At 46.9% G+C, this 19,505-nt stretch overlaps 1 protein-coding gene across 3 annotated transcripts; it reads right to left on the minus strand.

The window, feature by feature from the left end:
• Positions 1–2,091: 2,091 nt before the first annotated feature.
• CACNG6 (calcium voltage-gated channel auxiliary subunit gamma 6) lies at positions 2,092–19,505 on the minus strand. Of its 3 annotated transcripts, XM_042970073.1 has the most exons (4): positions 19,169–19,505; positions 14,655–14,729; positions 12,259–12,396; positions 2,092–2,525 (listed from the first exon to the last, which is right to left on the minus strand). In XM_042970073.1, exons 1-4 carry the CDS (start codon positions 19,503–19,505, stop codon positions 2,287–2,289), a joined length of 789 nt encoding a protein of 262 aa, XP_042826007.1. In that variant the 3' UTR covers positions 2,092–2,286. The 3 variants fall into 3 exon arrangements, with proteins under 3 accessions (XP_042826007.1, XP_042826008.1, XP_042826009.1); XM_042970074.1 differs by lacking the exon at positions 12,259–12,396 and having other exon boundaries at positions 19,169–19,502; XM_042970075.1 differs by lacking the exons at positions 12,259–12,396; positions 14,655–14,729 and having other exon boundaries at positions 19,169–19,502.

Genomic DNA, 19,505 nt, shown 5'->3' on the forward strand with positions numbered 1-19,505 from the left:
ATTGTATTTATTTAAAAAATATTTTTAATGTTTATTTTTGAGAACGAGAGACAGAGTGCAAGCAGGGGAGAGCCAGAAAGAGAGAGAGACACACAGAACACAAAACAGGCTCCAGGCTCTGAGCCGTCAGCACAGACAGCTCGCAGGGCTTGAACTCATGAACTGCGAGATCATGACCTGAGCCGAAGTTGGATGCTTAACCAATGGAGCCACCCAGGTGCCCCTATAATTGTATTTATAATATATAACTAAACATAGAAAATGTTAAGATAACATATCAACATATTAAATATCCATATTATTAATATAGTAACCAATTAACTATAATCACACACTATATATTATTGGTATATAAAATATTATATATGATATGTGTAATTATATCTTTAAGTTGTAAATACAACATTTAGGAAATCAAACTCATGATGTTAGCACATTTGTATTCATAAATCAGCACATTTTCCTTATTGTAATTTTTTTTTAAGATTTTATTTGTCAAGTAATCTCTACACCCAACGTGGGGCTTGAACTCAAGACCTCAAGATCAAGAGTTTGCTGTACCAGCTGAGCCAGCCAGGTGATCCTATTTCAAACATTTTTAAGTTTAAGAGACTTTGGCCTTTGAGAGGTAACAGACAAGCTTCAGCTATTCCTGTGAAACCAAAGAATGCACTCAAGCCACGATTTTCTTTCTTTCTTTTTTTTTTTTTTTTTGGCTGCGTCTACAGAAAGGCAACTTTCTCTTTTTTTAAATACTCATTTATTTTTAAGAGGGGAGGAGGGGCAGAGAGGTGGGGGGCAGGGGGACAGAGGACCCCAAGCAGGCTCTGCACTGACAGCAGAGAGCTCCAGGTGGGGCTCGAACTCACGAACAGTGAGATCATGACCTGAGTGGAAGTCAGACGCCCACCCGACTGCGCCTCCCGGGAGCCCCCTCCAGCTGTGACTGTGGAGTTGAAATACACACCTGGTCTTCCCAAGGTGCGAGGCCGGTCCTTGGGCCTGAGCGCTGGAGCCCTGGACGTGGGTCTTGGTTCTCTGTAGCATCAGCTGGTGCTGTTCTGGTTCCTACCAGCTTTCTAGTGCACAGTGATGACAGCGTTCCCTGAGAACACAGCCACTGTCCCTGCAACTCTCCCCGCCTCCTTCTGAGCCCTGGGGATGCGTGTCCCCACCAACCGTCTCCTGGAGCCCAGGGCGGCTCTTCTGTCAGGCACCTCCAAAGCCCCCTGCCTGTCCCTGCCCCCGTCCCAGAGCCCCGTGTGTCACACCGTTTCCAGGCACTAGAATCTGTCCAGCCCGCTGGGGCTGCCCTAACAAAGCACCACAGACCAGACTGGTGGCCTGAAGGACACTGTGTACTGTCTCCGGGTTCTGGAGGCAGGGAGTCCAGGGTCAGCGAGTCTCGGGGTTGTCTCCTTCTGAGGACCGTGAGGGAGAATCTGTTCCCGGCTCTCTCCTCGGTTCACAGGCAGCTGAGGGCCTTTGTTTCTTCCCTCGGCGCCTGTCTGCGTCCTCCCCTCCTTACAAGGACTCCAGTCATACTGGAGAAGAGTCCACCCTGATGACCTTGCTTTCACCTGGGTACCTCCGTACAGACCCTGAGATCCTGGGGGTCGGGATCCCAGCAGAGGCGTCTGGGTGGGATGCAGTTCAACCCACGATGTGTGTGCTCTAAGCTGTTGAGTTTTCTGGTCACTCTGTGGGTTTGTTGACATATGACTTCGGGGCTGCTAAGCAGGTTTCTGGAGAGCACAAGGGGTCACTCTTCGCCACCCCGGAACGCACAACCATATCCAAACAGACTCCAAATCAAAGCTCTTAAATTTCCAAACCTTTAATCCCAAACCAGACCACAGCGAGGTCAGACCCAGCGATTTCCCCTCCCCCTCCCCTGTTTCCCCAAGGTTCAAATTAGTTGGAAGATGCCTCTCCCACAAGTGAATACATCCAGATCTGGGAAATGAATCCGTCCAAGTCCGTCCTAAGACCCCCTGACCTCATCCCTCCCACCCTACTCCCCAGTTACCCCATCAGGTCCCCCTGCAAGCCTTCCCTGGGGACCCTCGTTTGTAAAAGGCCTCTCTCCATCGTACCCCATGCATCCCAATTCGGCCACCGGGAACAACATATTCACAGAGGGAAAACATGAGGCAGGAGAGGGAGGTTTGTGCAAACAACGTGTGCCCCACAGCAGGCAGAACACAGTTTCTCCAGGACAAGGGGAAAGACTTTGAGGGATAAGAAGAAGAAAAGGAAGGAGTTAGAGAAGGCACAGTGCTGGCTCTAGGTGGCCCTGTGCCCCAGCTTGGGGCAGAGTGAGCCCCAGGGCCCCGGAGGCAAGGTGAGCAGGAGGAAGCAGCCACTGGCCAGCAGGAGGACCAGGCTGGCCCCCATCCCACAGCCCAGGGACCAGGAGTATTCGTAGGCCAGGGCTGGGGCTGGGGGAGGCTCAGGGCTGACTCTTTGCAGCAGGGCTTGGACAGAATGCCGGAACACCTCCAGGCTGACCAGGAGCAGCAGGCCTGTGGGGAGAGGACAGGCATGGCGCTCAGGCCCCCGGGGACCCCGACCTGGGTCTGAGCGTCTCCCCAGCACACCCCATCTCATGCTCGTTCAAACAGGAAACCTGGGGGGCCCTCAGCACCACCCCACCTAATTCCTTCGACAGCTACTTACTAAACACCAACCCTATAGCACGAGTCTGGAAGCTGGAGATAAAGAAGGAACACAACACAGACAGAGGCAGAAGGGAGAGTGGTGGTCGCCAGAAGCTGAGGGGCTGGGGGAACGGGATGGGGGGGTGGGGGCTGCTGTTTGATGGGGACAGAGTTGTGCTTGGGGAAACACGAAAGTGAAAAGGCTCTGGAGATGGATGGTGAATGTGCTTAGTGCCACAGAACTGAGCACAAAACAGTTGAAATGGTAAATTTTATCTTATGTGTGTTTTAGCGCTTTAAAAAAGAAAAATGTGGGGGCGCCTGGGTGGCTCGGTCGGGCGGCTGACTTGGGCTCAGGTCATGATCTCACGGTTCATGGGTTCGAGCCCCGTGTCCGGCTCTGTGCTGATGGCTCGGAGCCTGGAGCTGCTTCAGATTCTGTCTCTCTCTCTCTCTCTCTCTCTCTCTCTCTCTGCCCTTTCCCCGCTCACGCTCTGTCTCTCTCTCTCTCAAAAATAAACATTAAAAAAATTTTAAAAAGGAAAAAGCAGGGGTGCCTGGGTGGCTTAATTGGTTGAGCATCCAACTCTTGATTTCAGCTCAGGTCATGATTCCAGCGTCGTGGGATCGAGCCCTGTGTCAGGCTCCAAGCTGAGTGTAGAGCCTGCTTAAGATTCTCTCTCTCTCTCCGCCCCTCACTCCTGCTCACTCTCTCTCTCAAAAAAAAAAAAAAACAAAAAACAAAAAATCAAAGTCCAAAATCAAAAACATGAAAATCAATTAAAGACTACATTAAAGAAATTGTTTGAAAAAATAAAAGGGGCACCTGGCTGGTTTGGTGGGTAGAGAATGCGACTCTTGATCTCTGGGTCATGATTTCAAGCCTCATGTTGGACATGGAGTTTACTTTTAAAAAAGTAAGGCTTTTGGAAAGAGCGATAGTAAAATCTGGAATAGTTGAACTCACCATGGAAGCACAGAACAGAAGGTGGTTGCCAAGAGCTGGCGGGGGAGGGGAAAGGGGAAGATGTGGGGCAAAGGTACAGAACTCAATTACGCAAGACAACAAAGAGTTGTGGGGATTTCATGTGCAGCAGGGTGACTATAGTTAGCAATACTGTATCACACATGTTACAAGATGAGAGCCTCGGTGTTCTCACCACACACACCAAGGTGGCCACGTGAGGTGATGCATGTTGTTAACTAGTTTAACTGTGGTGATCACTTCATGACGTGCATGTATATCAAAACCCCAAGTTGTACACCTTAAAGATCTACAATTTCTACTCACCATTCATACCCCAATAAAGCTCATCAACCATACCCCAATAAAGATGATGAATCACAAAACAAAAGGAAAGGCAGTCAAGTTAAGTTGCAATGAAATTTGATTTAAAAAAAAAAAACATGACACAAAAACAGACTCTCAGATCAATGGAACAGAATAGAGAACCCAGAAATGGACCCACAAACGTATGGCCAACTAATCTTTGACAAAGCAGGAAAGAATATCCAATGGAATAGAGACAGTCTCTTCAGCAAGTGGTGCTGGGAAAACTGGACAGCGACACGCAGAAGAACGAACCTGGACCACTTTCTTACACCATACACAAAAACAAATTCAAAATGGATGAAAGACCTAAATGTAAGACAGGAAGCCATCAACATCCTCAAGGAGAAAGCAGGCCAAAACCTCTTTGATCATGGCCACAGCAACTTCTTACTCAACACGTGTCTGGACGCAAGGGAAACAAAAGCAAAAAGGAACTACTGGGACCTCGTCAAAATAAAAAGCTTCTGCACAGCGAAGGAAACAACCAGCAAAACTGAAAGGCAACCGACAGAATGGGAGAAGATATTTGCAAATGACATATTAGATAAAGGGTTAGTATCCAAAATCTATAGAGAACTTATCAAACTCCACACCCAAAAAACAAATAATCCAGGGAAGAAATGGGCAAAAGACCTGAATAGACACTTCTCCAAAGAAGACATCCAGATGGCCAACCGACACATGAAAAAACGCTCAACGTCACTCATCATCAGGGAAATACAGATCAAAACCACAATGAGATACCACCTTGTACCTGTCAGAATGGCTAACATTAACAACTCAGGCAACGACAGATGTTGGCGAGGATGCAGAGAGAGAAAGTCCCTTTTGCACTGCTGGGGTGGGAATGCAAACTGGTGCAGGCACTCTGGAAAACAGTACGGAGGTTCCTCAAAAAATTAAAAATATAACTACCCTATGACCCAGCAATTGCACTACTAGGCATTTATCCAAGGGATACAGGTGTGCTGTTTCGAAGGGACACATGCACCCCCATGTTTATAGCAGCACTATCAACAATAGCCAAAGTATGGAAAGAGCCCAAATGTCCATCGATGGATGAATGGATAAAGAAGATGTGGTATATATATACAAAGGATTATTACTGGGAAATCAAAAAGAATGAAATCTTGCCATTTGCAACTATGTGGATGGAACTGGAGGGTATTATGCTAAGCAAAATTAGTCAAAGAAAGACAAATATCATATGGCTTCACTCATAAGAGGACTTTAAGACACAGAACAGAAGAACATAAAGGAAGTGAAACAAAAATAATATAAAAACAGGGAGGGGGACAAAACATAAGAGACTCTTAAATATAGAGAACAGAGGGTTGCTGGAGGGGGTGTGTGAGGGGAGATGGCTAAGTGGGTAAGGGGCATTAAGGAATCTACTCCAGAAATCATTGTTGCACTATATGCTAACTTGGATGTAAATTAAAAACAACAACAACAACAAACAACAAGAAAAGAAGAAAGTACAAGACAGAGACCCTAACCTCATGGAGTTTGTATTTTAGATGGAGGGGACAGGCGGTAAACAAATAAACCAAGGCTTGCAAAACTCAAATGTCTGCAGGAGGCAATGAGAAAGCAGGAGTCAACAAAGCAGGTGAGTGCAGTGGCTGGTGGGGGTGGGGGGAGACAAAGAGTCCAAAACTCAGCTTCAGCCAACTGCAACCCTTCAGAAATGGGGACTTAAATTGCCAGATCTTCTGAGTTTTTAAGATTAGCTGGAATTTTTTAAATGATTACTATTTTTTATGGGAATTTGCCCAACCTTGAAACATTGGCTCAGAGAAACGTTATGCCCTGCCCGCCAAAGTCCATTTATGGGTCATCGCTGGCTACAGGCTGCCAGGTTGTAATGTCCAAAGTAAACACATGAGAAGACGAGATAATTTCAGAGAGTGATGTGTGCCGGGAAAGATAGAACAGGGTGATGGGAAGGTGAGTGACATCCAGGAGCAGAGCACAGACTTTGAGATGATGTCACCAGGAAAAGCCATTTGAGCTAAGACTTGGAGGATGAACAGAAGCCAGGTTCTGGAGCAAGCACAAAACTAAGTGATGGCCGGTGCAAGAGGAAGGAATGGCTTGTGCAAAGGCCCGGTGGTTGAATGAGTACAGTGTGTCTGGGGGAGAGAGAGGTCAGTGTGGCTGGAGAAAAGACAGTGGGGAGGGGAGAGTGGTGGGGAATAGACGTGCAGAGGTGGGCAGGGGTCAGATCTTGTAGGACCATCTGATAGCCCATGAGTCATGGGTCGTAGCTACCCCCTCTCTCAGACCCCGGACTCTTCTTCCCCCACCCCACTCCCTGGTACTTCGTTCCCCCCATGGTTTTTAATCGGGGTCCTGGAGAACGCAGCCAGGCGTCTGTGATCTGTGGGTCAGTAGCTCCCCTCTGAGGCCTCCTTGGCCCCACGCAGCTCAGCTTGAGGACCCAGAGGTGGAAGAATATTCAGACAAGACACTCTCCAGTCCCCTTGATTCCTCTGCAAATTCATGCCTCATTGATTCATTCAACACATCTTAATTGAGCCCCCATTATAAAATATATAAACAAGACTAACAGGGGTACCTGGGTGGCTCAGTCAGTTGAGCGTCCGACTTCGGCTCAGGTCAGGATCTCGCAGTCTGTGAGTTCAAGCCTCCTGTCGGGCTCTGTGCTGACAGCTCAGAGCCTGGAGCCTGCTTCAGATTCTGTGTCTCCCTCTCTCTCTGCCCCTCCCCCACTCACACTCTGTTTCTCTCTGTCTTTCAAAAATAGGTAAATATTAAAAAAAAAAAAAAGACTAACAAAGGCCTTGTCCTCTTGGAGCTCCATCCCAGAAGGAGAATTAGACAATAATAGGGCAAATGTATTGCTGTGGACTGAATTGTGCCTCCAAAAGTTCAGCTGTTGGAGTCCTGACCCCCTAGTTTCTTGAAATGTGACTATATTTGAAGATAGAATTTTTTTTAAGTTTATTTTTTTGTTTTGAGAGAGAGTGTGAGGGGGGAGGGGCAGAGAGAACAGGAGACAGAGAATCCCAAACAGGCTCCCAAATTCACAGATGCAGGGGGCTCTAACTCAGGAACTGTGAGATTACAACCTGAGCCAAAACCAAGAGTTGTCGGACATTTAACCAACTGCCACCCAGGCGCCCCGAAGGCAGAGTCTTTAAAGTAATAATTAAACAGACATGAGGCCACTAGGGCCTTAATCCAATATGGAGGGCAATATGGTGGTGTTCCCACAAGAAGAGGAGAACACAGATACACAGATTGAGGACACGGGGAGAAGACAGCCATCTACAAGCCAAGGACAGGCCTCGGAGGAGACCGACTCTGCCCATGTCTGGGTCTCAGACCTCCAGCCTCCAGATCCATGAGACAACACATTTCTGTTCTTTAACCCTCCCGGGGTTGTGGTACTTTGTTATGGCAGCCTGAGCAATGGAATACACACACAGGTATATAATTTCAGGGAGTGATCGATTCCATGAGAGAAGAAAAGGGGGCAAGGTAGGGACACGGCAGGCAATGGGCCTCCTAAGTGGTCAACCAGATCAGACACTTAAATGACAGGAAGGGATGAGACATGGGATGATCTAGTGGAGGCTGAGGGGATAGCAGTGCAAAATGCTCTGAGGGGGAGATGAGATTGAAGTGTCTGAGGAACAGCAAAGAAGCCAATGAAACCAGGACAGAGGGAGCAGGTGGTAAGAGACGAAGTCCCACGGAGCCAGGAGCCAGGCCACATAAGACCTGGGAGCCACATTATTCTAGTGGTAGTAATTGATTGTGAACGTATTGGCTTTTGAATCAGGTAGGAACCACAATAGGATTTATGGTTTAAAACTACGACTAACCCCAAAGCAAAGGGCAGGTAGGATTTGGCCATGGGCTGTAGTCAGTAGACTCTTAGCCTTGGCTTTGTGAAAAGAATCTAACCAAACACTCTCTCATCTCATCTCTTCCCACTAGACCTCATGAGGTATGTATTATTATCCCCACTTTACAGAGGGGAAGATTAAAGCCTGGAGAGGTGGAGCTCAGGTTTGATTAAAGCCAGGTCTACTCCATAGCTTCTTCTCTTAGACACGTCTCTGTACTTCCTCCCCGACCAAGCCCGACATGCCTTGTATGACCTAGAAGGGCCTACGTGATCTGGCCCCTGCCTCCTTGTTTGTGCTCATCTCCCCAGCTCTTCCCACCCTAAAATAGTGGGGAGTGCAATGTCTTTCAGTCTGTATGTTTTATTGTAGAGAGAGAGAGCGGGGGAGGGGCTGAGAGAGAAGAGAGTGAATCCGAAACAGGCTCCATGCTTGGCACGGAGCCAGATGCGGGGCTTGATCCCACAACTCTGGGATCATGACCTGAGCTGAAACCAAGAGTCAGTCACTCAACCGACTGAGCCACCCAGGCGCCCCTCTCTCAGTCTACAAATGCACCAAATTCTTTCAAACCTGGAGACCTTTATGCTGCTTGGAATAATTTTCTGCTTACCCTTCTCTGAGTACTGCCTTACACATCCCTACTATTGCTATTACTATCACTATTACTATTTATTACTATTTATTACTATCACTATTACCATTACTATTTATTACCATTACTATTTATTACTATCACTATTTATTACTATTACTATTACTATTTATTACCATTACTATTTATTACTATCACTATTTATTACTATTACTCTTTATTAATATCACTATTACTATTACTCTTTATTACTATTACTATTACTATTTATTACTATCACTATTACTATTTATTACTATTACTATTACTCTTTATTACTATCACTATTACTATTACTACTTATTACTATTACTATTGCTATTCATTACTATTACTATTTATTACTATCACTATTACTATTTATTACTATTACTATTACTATTACTCTTTATTACTATCACTATTACTATTACTATTTATTACTATTACTATTACTATTTATTACCATTACTATTTATTACTATCACTATTGCTATTTATTACTATTACTATTACTCTTTATTACTATTACTATTGCTATTTACTACTATTGCTATTGCTATTGCTATTGCTATTACTATTACTATTACTATTACTATTACTATTACTATTACTATCACTGCTATTGCACTTCTGAGAAGCCCTCCTTAAGCACTGCCACTCAAGTCTATATCAGATCTCCCTGTTACAGATTTTCCTCCACACTCTTTCATTTTCATTTGTAGCACTTATCACAGATGGTAATTATTAGCATATATTAATTTATATTAGTATTGTCTATTTGTCCCATGGCTATCTCCCTCGCTATCATAAATCCATGAGAGCAGGAAACTTGTCTGTCTTGTATCTCTAAAACATGAACAATACCTGATGTATATATTTCATGGAGAGAAACAATATAATCTGAACATGTCCCTTTATTTAAGGAGATCTTGAAAATTCAATCTGTCCAGGGCCTGATACCAAATATAGCCAAAATACTTACAGCATCAAATCCACCCCCTCACTCTCACTTGCTTGTACAGTTTGCAGAAAAATTTCATGCCTGAGACTTCCACAAAACACTTTTATATCCTCACTTTCATGGCACCCCCTGGAATAACACGAGTATGAGTTCAATAACCAAATTCCTACCATGCTATAAATTCTACAAAAACAGGGATCATCTTAATATTATTCATCATTCTATCCCCAGTGGTATCAAGCACAGCATTGAGCACCTACTGGATAAAAAAAAAAATACTTGTTGAATAATTGGATGGATGAATAGAAGGAAACAGGTAAAAGAGAAAGGAGAATGGAAAAGGAAGAAGGGAATGGGAGGAAATTAATGAATCAATGGATGGATGGATGGACGGACGGATGGATAGATGGGATGAATGGATGGATGGATGGACGGACAGATGGATGGATAGACGGAAAACAGATAAAAGAGAAAGGAGAATGGAAAAGGAAGAAGGAAGTGGGAGGAAATTAATGAATCAATGGATGGGTGGATGGATGGATGGACGGATGGATAGATGGGATGAATGGATGGATGGACGGACGGGCGGATGGATGGATGGATAGACGGAAAACAGATAAAAGAGAAAGGAGAATGGAAAAGGAAGAAGGGAGTGGGAGGAAATTAATGAATCGATGGATGGATGGATGGATGGATGGATGGATGGATGGATGGATGGACGGACGGATAGATGGACGGACAGATGGATAGATGGAATAAAAGGATGGATGGATGGACGGACGGGGATAGATGGGATGAATGGATGGATAGAGGGATACTTGACAAATGGATACTTGGATGACTGACTTCATGGATATGTGGGAACTTGAGCTCAGAGATAAAAGATTTGCCCAAGATCACACAACTTGTCAGAAGTTAGACGCCAACCTAGATGTTTGGATTCCCTGTTGATTTCCTGGTCCATCTTTGACCCCAGTGTCCTCCTCACTCTCCTTCCTCCAGCCACACTGGCTTTCCTTCAAGACCTTAAATTCACCAAACTCTGTCTAGCTTGGTTACTCAGGGAGGCCCTCACTAACTCTCTGCTTTAAATCAGGTGCTCTCATTATGCACTCTCACAGAAATCTACTTTTCTTTTCCTTTTATAGCACCTAGAAGTTTGTAATTGTGGGATGATTTGTGTTATTTCGGTGTCCTTAACCAGTAATCTCCCTAAAGGAAGGCACCTTTCTGTCCTGTACATTCTGATAATATTACATATACAAAAACGTACAAAAGTGTGTAATATGTCTGTGTGTATATCAATGAATAAAATGAATAAATGAAAGAAAGGAAAGGAGATGATTGAATTTTCCCCTTTATTTAGGAAGATCTCTAAGGGAACAAAATAATAAAAATTGATCATTATTATTTTCCATTCATATGTTCATGTTCGTGAAGACTTATCATTTCTCCCTTATCTTGTACTAGAGTCTACCCCACTTGTTAGTTAAGGTTACCATGTCCATTTGTGACAGATTTTGCCTGATTTATGCTCTGACCTTCATTCTGTTCCTCAAACTTGTCAAATCGCTATTCTATCACCATCACCACCATCAGTACACCATCATCTCTACCGTTACCACCATTTTTACCATCATCATCATCACCACCATCACCACCAACATTGTCACCACCACCACCACAATATACAACATCATCAATATAGTCACCACTACTGTCACCACCACACTTTGGATGATTCCTATTCACCCTTCAATTACCAGCTTAAATACCACTTTCTCTGAGTTTCTCTGATACACCCTCACTGCAGTGTCTACCCCTAATATGCTTTATCATGACTTTCATCACAATTATAGTTGCATCATTATATGTGTAATTACTGGCTACTGTCTATCTCTGCTAGGCTCTGTGAGGGGCAGACTGTCTCTGTCTTGTTAGTCATATATACCCAGCCCTTAGCACAGTGCATGGAACATAGTAAGTGCTCAGTAAATTCACAGAGGATGAACAAACGAAGCTTATATAATTAGTGACCTTTCTATCTACCTTAGAAAGGGAGCACTACATTGACAAGATGTAGAATTTTTTTTTTTTTGACCATCAGCTCCAAGAATGCAACATTCACTGAAGACCTAAGTTCCAAAGCTAAAAGAGAATTTGAAGACTTTCCAATTCCCAGCCAATAATAGCACTTAGAACTCTCACATTGAGCCTACTACAGTCCTGGTGCTTCCCAGCATGCATCAGTGCTTGGAGATGTCCTCTAACCTCCCAGCAAGCAACAGTGCCTGGAGATGGCCTCCAACTTCCCAGCATGCAACAGCAATTGAAGACCTCTGGGTTCAAATTGGAGACCCCTCTGGGGACAGCAGGGCTTAGAATTTTCCATTCTTTGAGACCTCTATAGCCCTTAAGATTCCTCCAATCCCCATGGTACAACTGTGTTTGTGGACTCTACCTCCAAGCAGGCAACAATTCTCAGAAACCCTTGGTCCAAATTTAAAATAGTGTTTGGAGACACTTTAATCTCTAGGCAACAATAAAGCTTGGAATTCTCCCATTTTTGAGACTACTACAGCCAGTGGGTTTTCCTCAACTCTCAGCATGCAACAGTGCCCTGGAGATTCAAACTCCCAGCATGCAACAGGGCTTGGACACTCTACCTCCCTGCATACAACATTACCTAGAGTTCCAAACTCCCACCATGCAACAGTGCTTGGACACCCTACCTCCTAGCATGCAAGAGCTCTTGGAGATCCAACCTCCCAGCATGCAATTCCCTCAGTCTCCAGGCTCCCAGCCCTCACCTGAGAGGCCAAAGCAGATGGCTCCAACTCGGAGTAGGAACTCTGCACCTTTGCTGAGCACCATGATGATACAGAGGCACCCCAGGGCCATGAGTGCCAAGCCTACCACTGCTATCACAGCAGCTGCCAGATTCACCTCTGCAAGGAGAGTAAAGGGAAGAAGTAGAGAACATGGGAGGGAGGAAGTGGGAAGGACTCCCCTATAGAGACCCAAAACCAGGAAGACGGAAGATTCAGAACTAGAGAATTTTCAAGTACGTCATTCAGTCCAATATTTTACTTACACTGTTGAAGGAACTAAGACACAGAGAGGCTCAGTGATTTGCCTGAGGCCACAAAGCAAAGAGGAGACACGGTCAGGATTAGAAAGAAATGGGAACTACCAATTATTCCTTGGGATCTGGTCACTGTTTGTTTACAGGTGAGGAAACTGAGGCAGTGAGCATGTGGGTGACAACAGAGAAGGTAGCTTGTTACAGTGAAATGATCCAAGTCTGAGTTCTGTACAGCCACTTCCTTGCTGGAAGGTTATAATAATGTCACCAAACTTCTCTGAGCCCCAGTTTCCTCCTCTAGAAAATCAGGATCGAAATCCCTATTTGACTGGGCTGTTGTGCGGATTAGAATTAGTTTATAAAAAGTGCCCAGTGCAGTGCTTAGCACACAGGAGCTGTGCTATACACGTGCACTGTGATTATTCACTATCCCAGAGAAGCACAGTGGCTTGCCCAAACTCACTTAGCACAAAGACAAGACAGAAAGGAGCAGGGAGGGTGGGAACCACTGTTGACTGAGGGCCTACTATGTGCCAGGCATCACACTGTACGTTTCAGCTGTATCATCTCATTAAACCCTTACAGAGGCTGGATAGGAGTCATGACATGACCACAATCTCTTTACTGGTGTGGATGGACACTGAGGTACTGGGGTGACGGAGAGACTGTGGTTAGAGCAGAAAGGGTAAAACCTGTGCTGACAGCAGAGAACCTGCTGCAGGGCTCGAAATCATGAACTGTGAGATCATGACCTGAGATAAAACCACGAGTCGGACGCTTAAACGACTGAGCCACCCAGGCTCCCAAGAAAGGGTATAGCCTTTTTTTCTTTTAATGCTTACTTGTTTTTGAGGGAGAGAGAGGGAGAGACAGAGCATGAGTGGGGGCAGGGCAGAAAGAGAGGGAGACACAGAATCCGAAGCAAACTCCAGGCTCCGAGCTGTCAGCGCAGAGCCTGATGCAGGGCTCAATCCTACAACCCTGGGATCATGACCTGAGCCGAAATCAAGAGTTGGACGCTCGGGGCGCCTGGGTGGCTCAGTCGGTTGAGCGTCCAACTTCGGCTCAGGCCACGATCTCACGGTCCGTGAGTTCGAGCCCCACGTCCGGCTCTGGGCTGATAGCTCGGAGCCTGGAGCCTGCTTCCGATTCTGTGTCTCCCTCTCTCTCTGCCCCTCCCCCGTTCATGCTCTGTCTCTCTCTGTCTCAAAGATGGATAAACGTTAAAAAAAAATTAAAAAAAAAAAAAAAGAGTTGGACGCTCAACTGACTGAGCCACCCAGGTGCCCCAAATTGAAACGAAATTTTAAAAACTTAGTCTCTGCATCACACCAGCCACATGCGCCCAGCAGCCACATGGGGCCAGTGGCTACCACATCGGTCAGCACAGGTACAGAGTATTTCCATCTCACGGAAGATTCTACAGGAGAGCATTGCTTTGGAGTCAGGATTATTTGGGAATGATTCTGCCTCTGCCTCTGCCCCTTCTGGAAAAAGTAAATGTAACCATTTTCTGGACTACCGTTTTTTCATCCACAAGATGAAGCCGCCTCCCTGCAGGGTCATGGCAAGGACTGGAGTTCTTATCAATGAAACACTCAGCACTCTGCTTAGCATGTGGCAGGTGGACATCTTTAAGAAAGTCTCGGGGCGCCTGGGTGGCTCAGTCGGTTAAGCATCCGACTTCGGCTCAGGTCATGATCTCACGGTCCATGGGTTCGAGCCCCGGGTCGGGCTCTGTGCTGACAGCTCAGAGCCTGGAGCCTGGTCAGATTCTGTGTCTCCCTCTCTCTGTGACCCTCCCCCGTTCATGCTCTGTCTCTCTGTCTCAAAAATAATAAACGTTAAAAAAAAATTAAAAAAAAAAAAAGAAAAGAAAGTCTCAGAAAGGGGCTGTGAGTGTCCCAAAGTCACACAGCACATGACAAAGGTGGAGCTGGGGTAGGAGCATCAGGCACAGGGCTCTGGAGAACCTCTTTCTCCCAAAGATGGGACCTCCCCTATCCCCTCCTGCCACCCCAGGGCAAAGCAGAGAGGAAGACCATGCTATCAGGAACTCTTCCGGCATGGTCCGCGTACCCCTCCCGCCACCCCACCACCCCACCGCAGGGTGGTTCTCACCTTTCTTTGTAGTTCTCTGGAAGATGTGTGCATTTTCCCCCGTGGTAAAGAATTTAAAATAGGTGCAGTTTGCTTCTGTGGGAGCAGGAGAGAAAAAGAGAGGTGATGATACAGACATTGCTGGCGTAAGCTCTGGGCTGGGCATTTAACAGAGCTCACAGCAGCCTAAAAATAGGATATCAGCATCCCTGATATACACAGGAGAGAACGATGCTCAGAGAAACAAAACCCGCCTGCCGTCATCCAGCTATACAGAAGCTGGGATTCCAGTCTGGAGCCTAGAGGTCCAGATCTGTGGCCTTGTGAAGGCTGTTGACCTCTCTGCAGCCTCTGAATCTTTCTCTATAAAATGAGATAATAGTCTCTTTCCTGGCTTCATCAGATGGGTTTGTTGAGGGGTCAAGTGGGATAAGAAACGGATGATCACTTTATTCAACAAAGGACACCAAGATAGAGGGAACAGAAGGCTAACAGACTCAGAGGAGATTCTCATCCCAGAGAGGGTTCCTAACTAGAACACACAAAGAACACCTGGAGACCAGCAAGAAAAGAGAGGAAACCCAATTGATAAATGGGCAAAGGACAGGAATAGTCAATTCACAGAAGAAGAAGTCTGAATGACTCACAAGTATATGAAGAGATGCTTCACCTCACCAGGGATCACAGAAATGCAACTTAGATCAGCAGGGAGAGGGCACTTTAGATCAATTAGATTGGCAAATATTAAAAGGATAATATCAAGCACTGGAAGAATAAGAGGAAACAGCTGGGGACCAGAAACTGGCACTAATGTCTTTCTGGAAAGCACTCTGACATCCTTTATGAAACGAGGTACGTTTATACCCTATAACCCAACAATTTCGTTTCTGGGTCTACATCCAGAGAAACACTACAGGCAGGAACATATGTGTGGATGATTGTAGCAGCACTGTTTGTAAGAACAGGGAGTCGGAATCAACCTAAGTGTCCATCTCAGGGGGATCAGGAAAATGGGGCAGATGTCCTCTGTGCAAATCTCTGCAGCATGCAGTAGCCATGAACTACGAGAGCAGAAAGCAAAGTGGGGAGATCCGAGAAATAGCGTCGAGCAAATAGATAGATAAATAAGTAAATCACAAACGGGGACAATCCACAGCGCGATATCATTTATGTAAATTAAAACACATACAGATGTAAAATAACACTGTATAGTTTCCAACTTAAAATATATACTGATGTATGGAAACCAATTTGACAATAAATTTCATATATTTAAAAATATATATATACTGATGGATACATATCAAACACATTAAAGAGAAAGAAATGGGGGGGGAATAATACTGTAAAATAAAGCAAGAGAAGGCTGGCGATGATTTTGTGATGTCAATGAAAGAGTAAAGTTTGCCCATCTTTGAGGTCCCAGATAAACCTAAACTTAAAAAAAAAAAACCAAAAAGGCTGGGGCGCTCTCTCAACTGCATTTGAGGGGCGCCTGGGTGGCTCAGTCAGTTAAGCGTCCGACTTCGGCTCAGGTCATGATCTCGGGGTTCGTGAGTTCAAGCCCCGCATTGGGCTCTGTGCTGACAGCTCAGAGCCTGGAGCCTGTTTCAGACTCTGTGTCTCCCTCTCTCTCTCTGACCCTCCCTCGTTCATGCTCTGCCTCTCTCTGTCTCAAAAATAAATAAACGTTAAAAAAAATTTTTTTGAAAAAAAGAATAAATATAAACTGCATTTGAAAGCTGGAACTTCCCACAAAATTCCTCTAGTCCCATGTTCTCATGCTACGGATGGGGAAACTAAGGCACAGGAAGGGGGAGGAAGAGAGGTAGACAATAAGACAAGTACAAGAAGACGAGACAGGTGGACTAGAGAAGCAGAAAGGAACCTTCCAGTTCAAAGAAAGATGTAGAGGGACAAGAAATAAAGTCCTGAGTCAGGTGAGGCAGTGGGACACTGCACCTGCCCTCTGAGGGAAGGAGAAGGGCAGGACGTGTTCTATCAGGAGCAGTGGGACGGGAGTCCTTACCCCGCAGCATCAGCAATCCTGCAGCAACAAGGAGGAAAGGATACCTCTTGCAGCAGGGCTGATGATGCTATTGGTAGCAGTCAGTGGGGGACACATGGTCTTCATCCATGAGGGAAGCGTGAAGTCCCATCTAGAGAGTAAGAAGGTGTGGTCCACCTTTCTGAGAGAGCGTGGGGTGTCTGGCCTCCCATCATGGCTACTGGTGATTTAGGACATCTTGTCTCAGACTCCAGATGGCATATCCCATTTGGAAAAGAGTAGGGTGGGCCACACACACCGTCCCCCCACTTGTAGCCAAGGGAATTAAGGGTGTCCTTTGATGGACAGGGCAATGTGTGGGATATTTCTGAGAAAACAGAAGTTGTGAACTTTTGGACGGTCCCCTCTGGAGGGTCAGGACTGTGGGATAATGAGACGGTCCTGTGAGGAGGCTGAAGTCCTCTCTGACCAACAGGGGGACATCAAAGGATATGAGGAGTCCTGTCTTATGGAGTGGGGTTGGGGGGGCATCCCTTATAGGGCAGCGAGGACCTTTGGGGCATCTTTATGGACTCCTGGGATGCGATATAGTGCAATTGTGAAGAACAGGGACAGCCAGGTTGAAATCCCATATGACTAGCCTGGTGCATAGATGGAACCACTTCCATTCCTTACTCCTCATGTTTGGTTTCTCTAAAATGAGGATGATGGAGGGGCGCCTGGGTGGCTCAGTCGGTTAAGCGTCCGACTTCGGCTCAGATCACGATCTCACAGTCTGTGAGTTCGAGCCCCGCGTCGGGCTCTGGGCTGATGGCTCAGAGCCTGGAGCCTGCTTCGAATTCTGTGTCTCCCTCTCTCTCTGCCCTCCCCCAACTCGCACTCTGTCTCTCTCAAAATATTAATAAACACTGAAAATAAATAAATAAATAAAAATAAATAAAAATAGATAAATAACTAAATAAGTAATAAATAAAAGGTCCCATGGGGCGCCTGGGTGGCTCAGTCGGTTAAGCGGCCGACTTCGGCTCAGGTCACGATCTTGCGGTCCGTGAGTTCGAGCCCTGCGGCGTCGGGCTCTGTGCTGACAGCTCAGAGCCTGGAGCCTGCTTCCGATTCTGTGTCTCCCTCTCTCTCTGCCCCTCCCCCATTCATGCTCTGTCTCTCTCTGTCTCAAAAATAAATTAAAAAAAAAAAACAAAAACGTTAAAATGAGGATGATGGTAACTATTCATAAGGTTGCTAGGAGGATATGAGGATTAACGAGTTAATGCACATGACGTACTTCAAACAGAGCCTGGGTGCTACGTAAGCATCGAAGCATATTACATAAGCATATTATTGCCAGGGCACCCCATTTTGCAAAAGTTTGGGAACTTCCTGCTTGAGGCTGTGAGGGGCAAAAAATTAGCCCATCTGCAGAAGTGAGGTGTTGAATCTGGACGCTGAGTGTGTGGGTACCTCACATGACGAGGGGTGGGGGTATCCCACTCTGCTATCAAGGGTTTGGGATGTCCTATTTTGGACCCTATGGGTGGAAGATAGCATGCGTGGATAAGTGAGGGGGAAATCCCATTGGAGCCCAGAGGGATAGGAGATCTTCTGTGGGAGGCACTGAGGTTATAGGACACTGTTTGGAGATCTCACATGGGTGATCAAGCCTGGGACATCCTACATGGACCGTGAGGGGTGTCAGATAGTTTCCTTGGGTCAGTACGTGTGGTGCAAGAGCCCATTCCCGTTCCCAGGGGGTATAGGATGTCCCAATGGTGTACGTAAACGGCATGGCATGTCCTGTCCGGGAGAGTAAGGGGTATGGGATAGCTGTGTGGCATTGCCACGGATGAAATGCCATTCTGCGGGACCGTGAGGGGTGTGGGGTGTCTGAAAGAGAAAATAAGAAGGGCTGAAGGGTCAGGTCTGGGCATCTGCAGGTGACAGGACCAGGAAATGGAAAAGCACATCTCCCAGAAGCACGAGGTCTCCGGGGGGGGGGGGGGGAGGGTGTTGGGGGGTGTTCGGTGAGAGCTGTGTTTCACAGTATCGGCCGTGGGGGTCCAGCACAGATTCCATTTTGGGGTTGGCATTAAGGTGATCTGTCTCCCCGGGGCCCACGGGATAGGAGTGCGGCCTGTCTCCAATGTGGGAAAAGCAAGCTGACCCCGGGAGCCCAAACTCTCTCTCTCTCTAGGGGCAGAGGCTGGTCTAAGGGTTTGGGCGAGTTTTAGGGTACAGACTAGTCTGGGGGTACAGGATGTAGCTGCGGACAGGCTGCTGGGGAGGGGGGTGGACAGGATGGCCGGTACACAGACTAGTCTGCACGTACAGACTTTCTCTCCCACCACCCCCCCCCCCGCCCCCAACTACCGCCCCCCAGCACACGCAGTTGGTGCCTGGAGCAAAGGTTACTCGGGGAGCACAGGTCGGTGTAGGCTTGGGCTGCTCTCTCCTTGGGGCTCGGGTTTCCCTGACTCCGCCCACTCTCGCTGTCTCCGGGAACAATCCCCGGCCCGGGGGCGTGGCCTCTCACCTCCGGGCAGCTCCGCGGGGCCACAGGTGTCTCTGCCCGCGGGCACGTCCGCCTGCCACAGTCGCTTGGTGCACATCTTCCAGAGCCCCAGGTGGACAGCGTCGCACACCGCGCTGCCATTGGCCTTGTAGGTGTTGAGCTCCACCCAGAACTCGGTGCCCACGGCCAGCACGGCCAGCGTGGCGCCCACCGCGCTCAGCAGGAGTCCCAGCTTGATCTTTCCCTCCCGCTCCGGCGTCAGCCGGGACTGGTGCTGCCCGAGAGCCCGCCGCCGGCCTGCCGCCTCCCGCCGCCGCCGGTCCTCCTCTTGCATGAAAAAGTTGGACCACATCATCAT

This window comes from Panthera tigris, chromosome E2 (assembly GCF_018350195.1).
Source record: "Panthera tigris isolate Pti1 chromosome E2, P.tigris_Pti1_mat1.1, whole genome shotgun sequence".
In the NCBI taxonomy this organism is placed as follows: Eukaryota; Metazoa; Chordata; class Mammalia; order Carnivora; family Felidae; genus Panthera; species Panthera tigris.

Excerpts from the sequence above, each read along its gene's own strand:
- CACNG6 (XM_042970073.1), bottom strand. The coding sequence starts at position 19,505 with ATGATGATGTGGTCCAACTTTTTCATGCAAGAGGAGGACCGGCGGCGG. Across the intron at positions 12,397-14,654 it reads CCAGAGAACTACAAAGAAAG|AGGTGAATCTGGCAGCTGCT; the intron begins GTGAGAACCACC and ends CTCTCCTTGCAG. Across the intron at positions 2,526-12,258 it reads CATCTGCTTTGGCCTCTCAG|GCCTGCTGCTCCTGGTCAGC; the intron begins GTGAGGGCTGGG and ends CTCTCCCCACAG.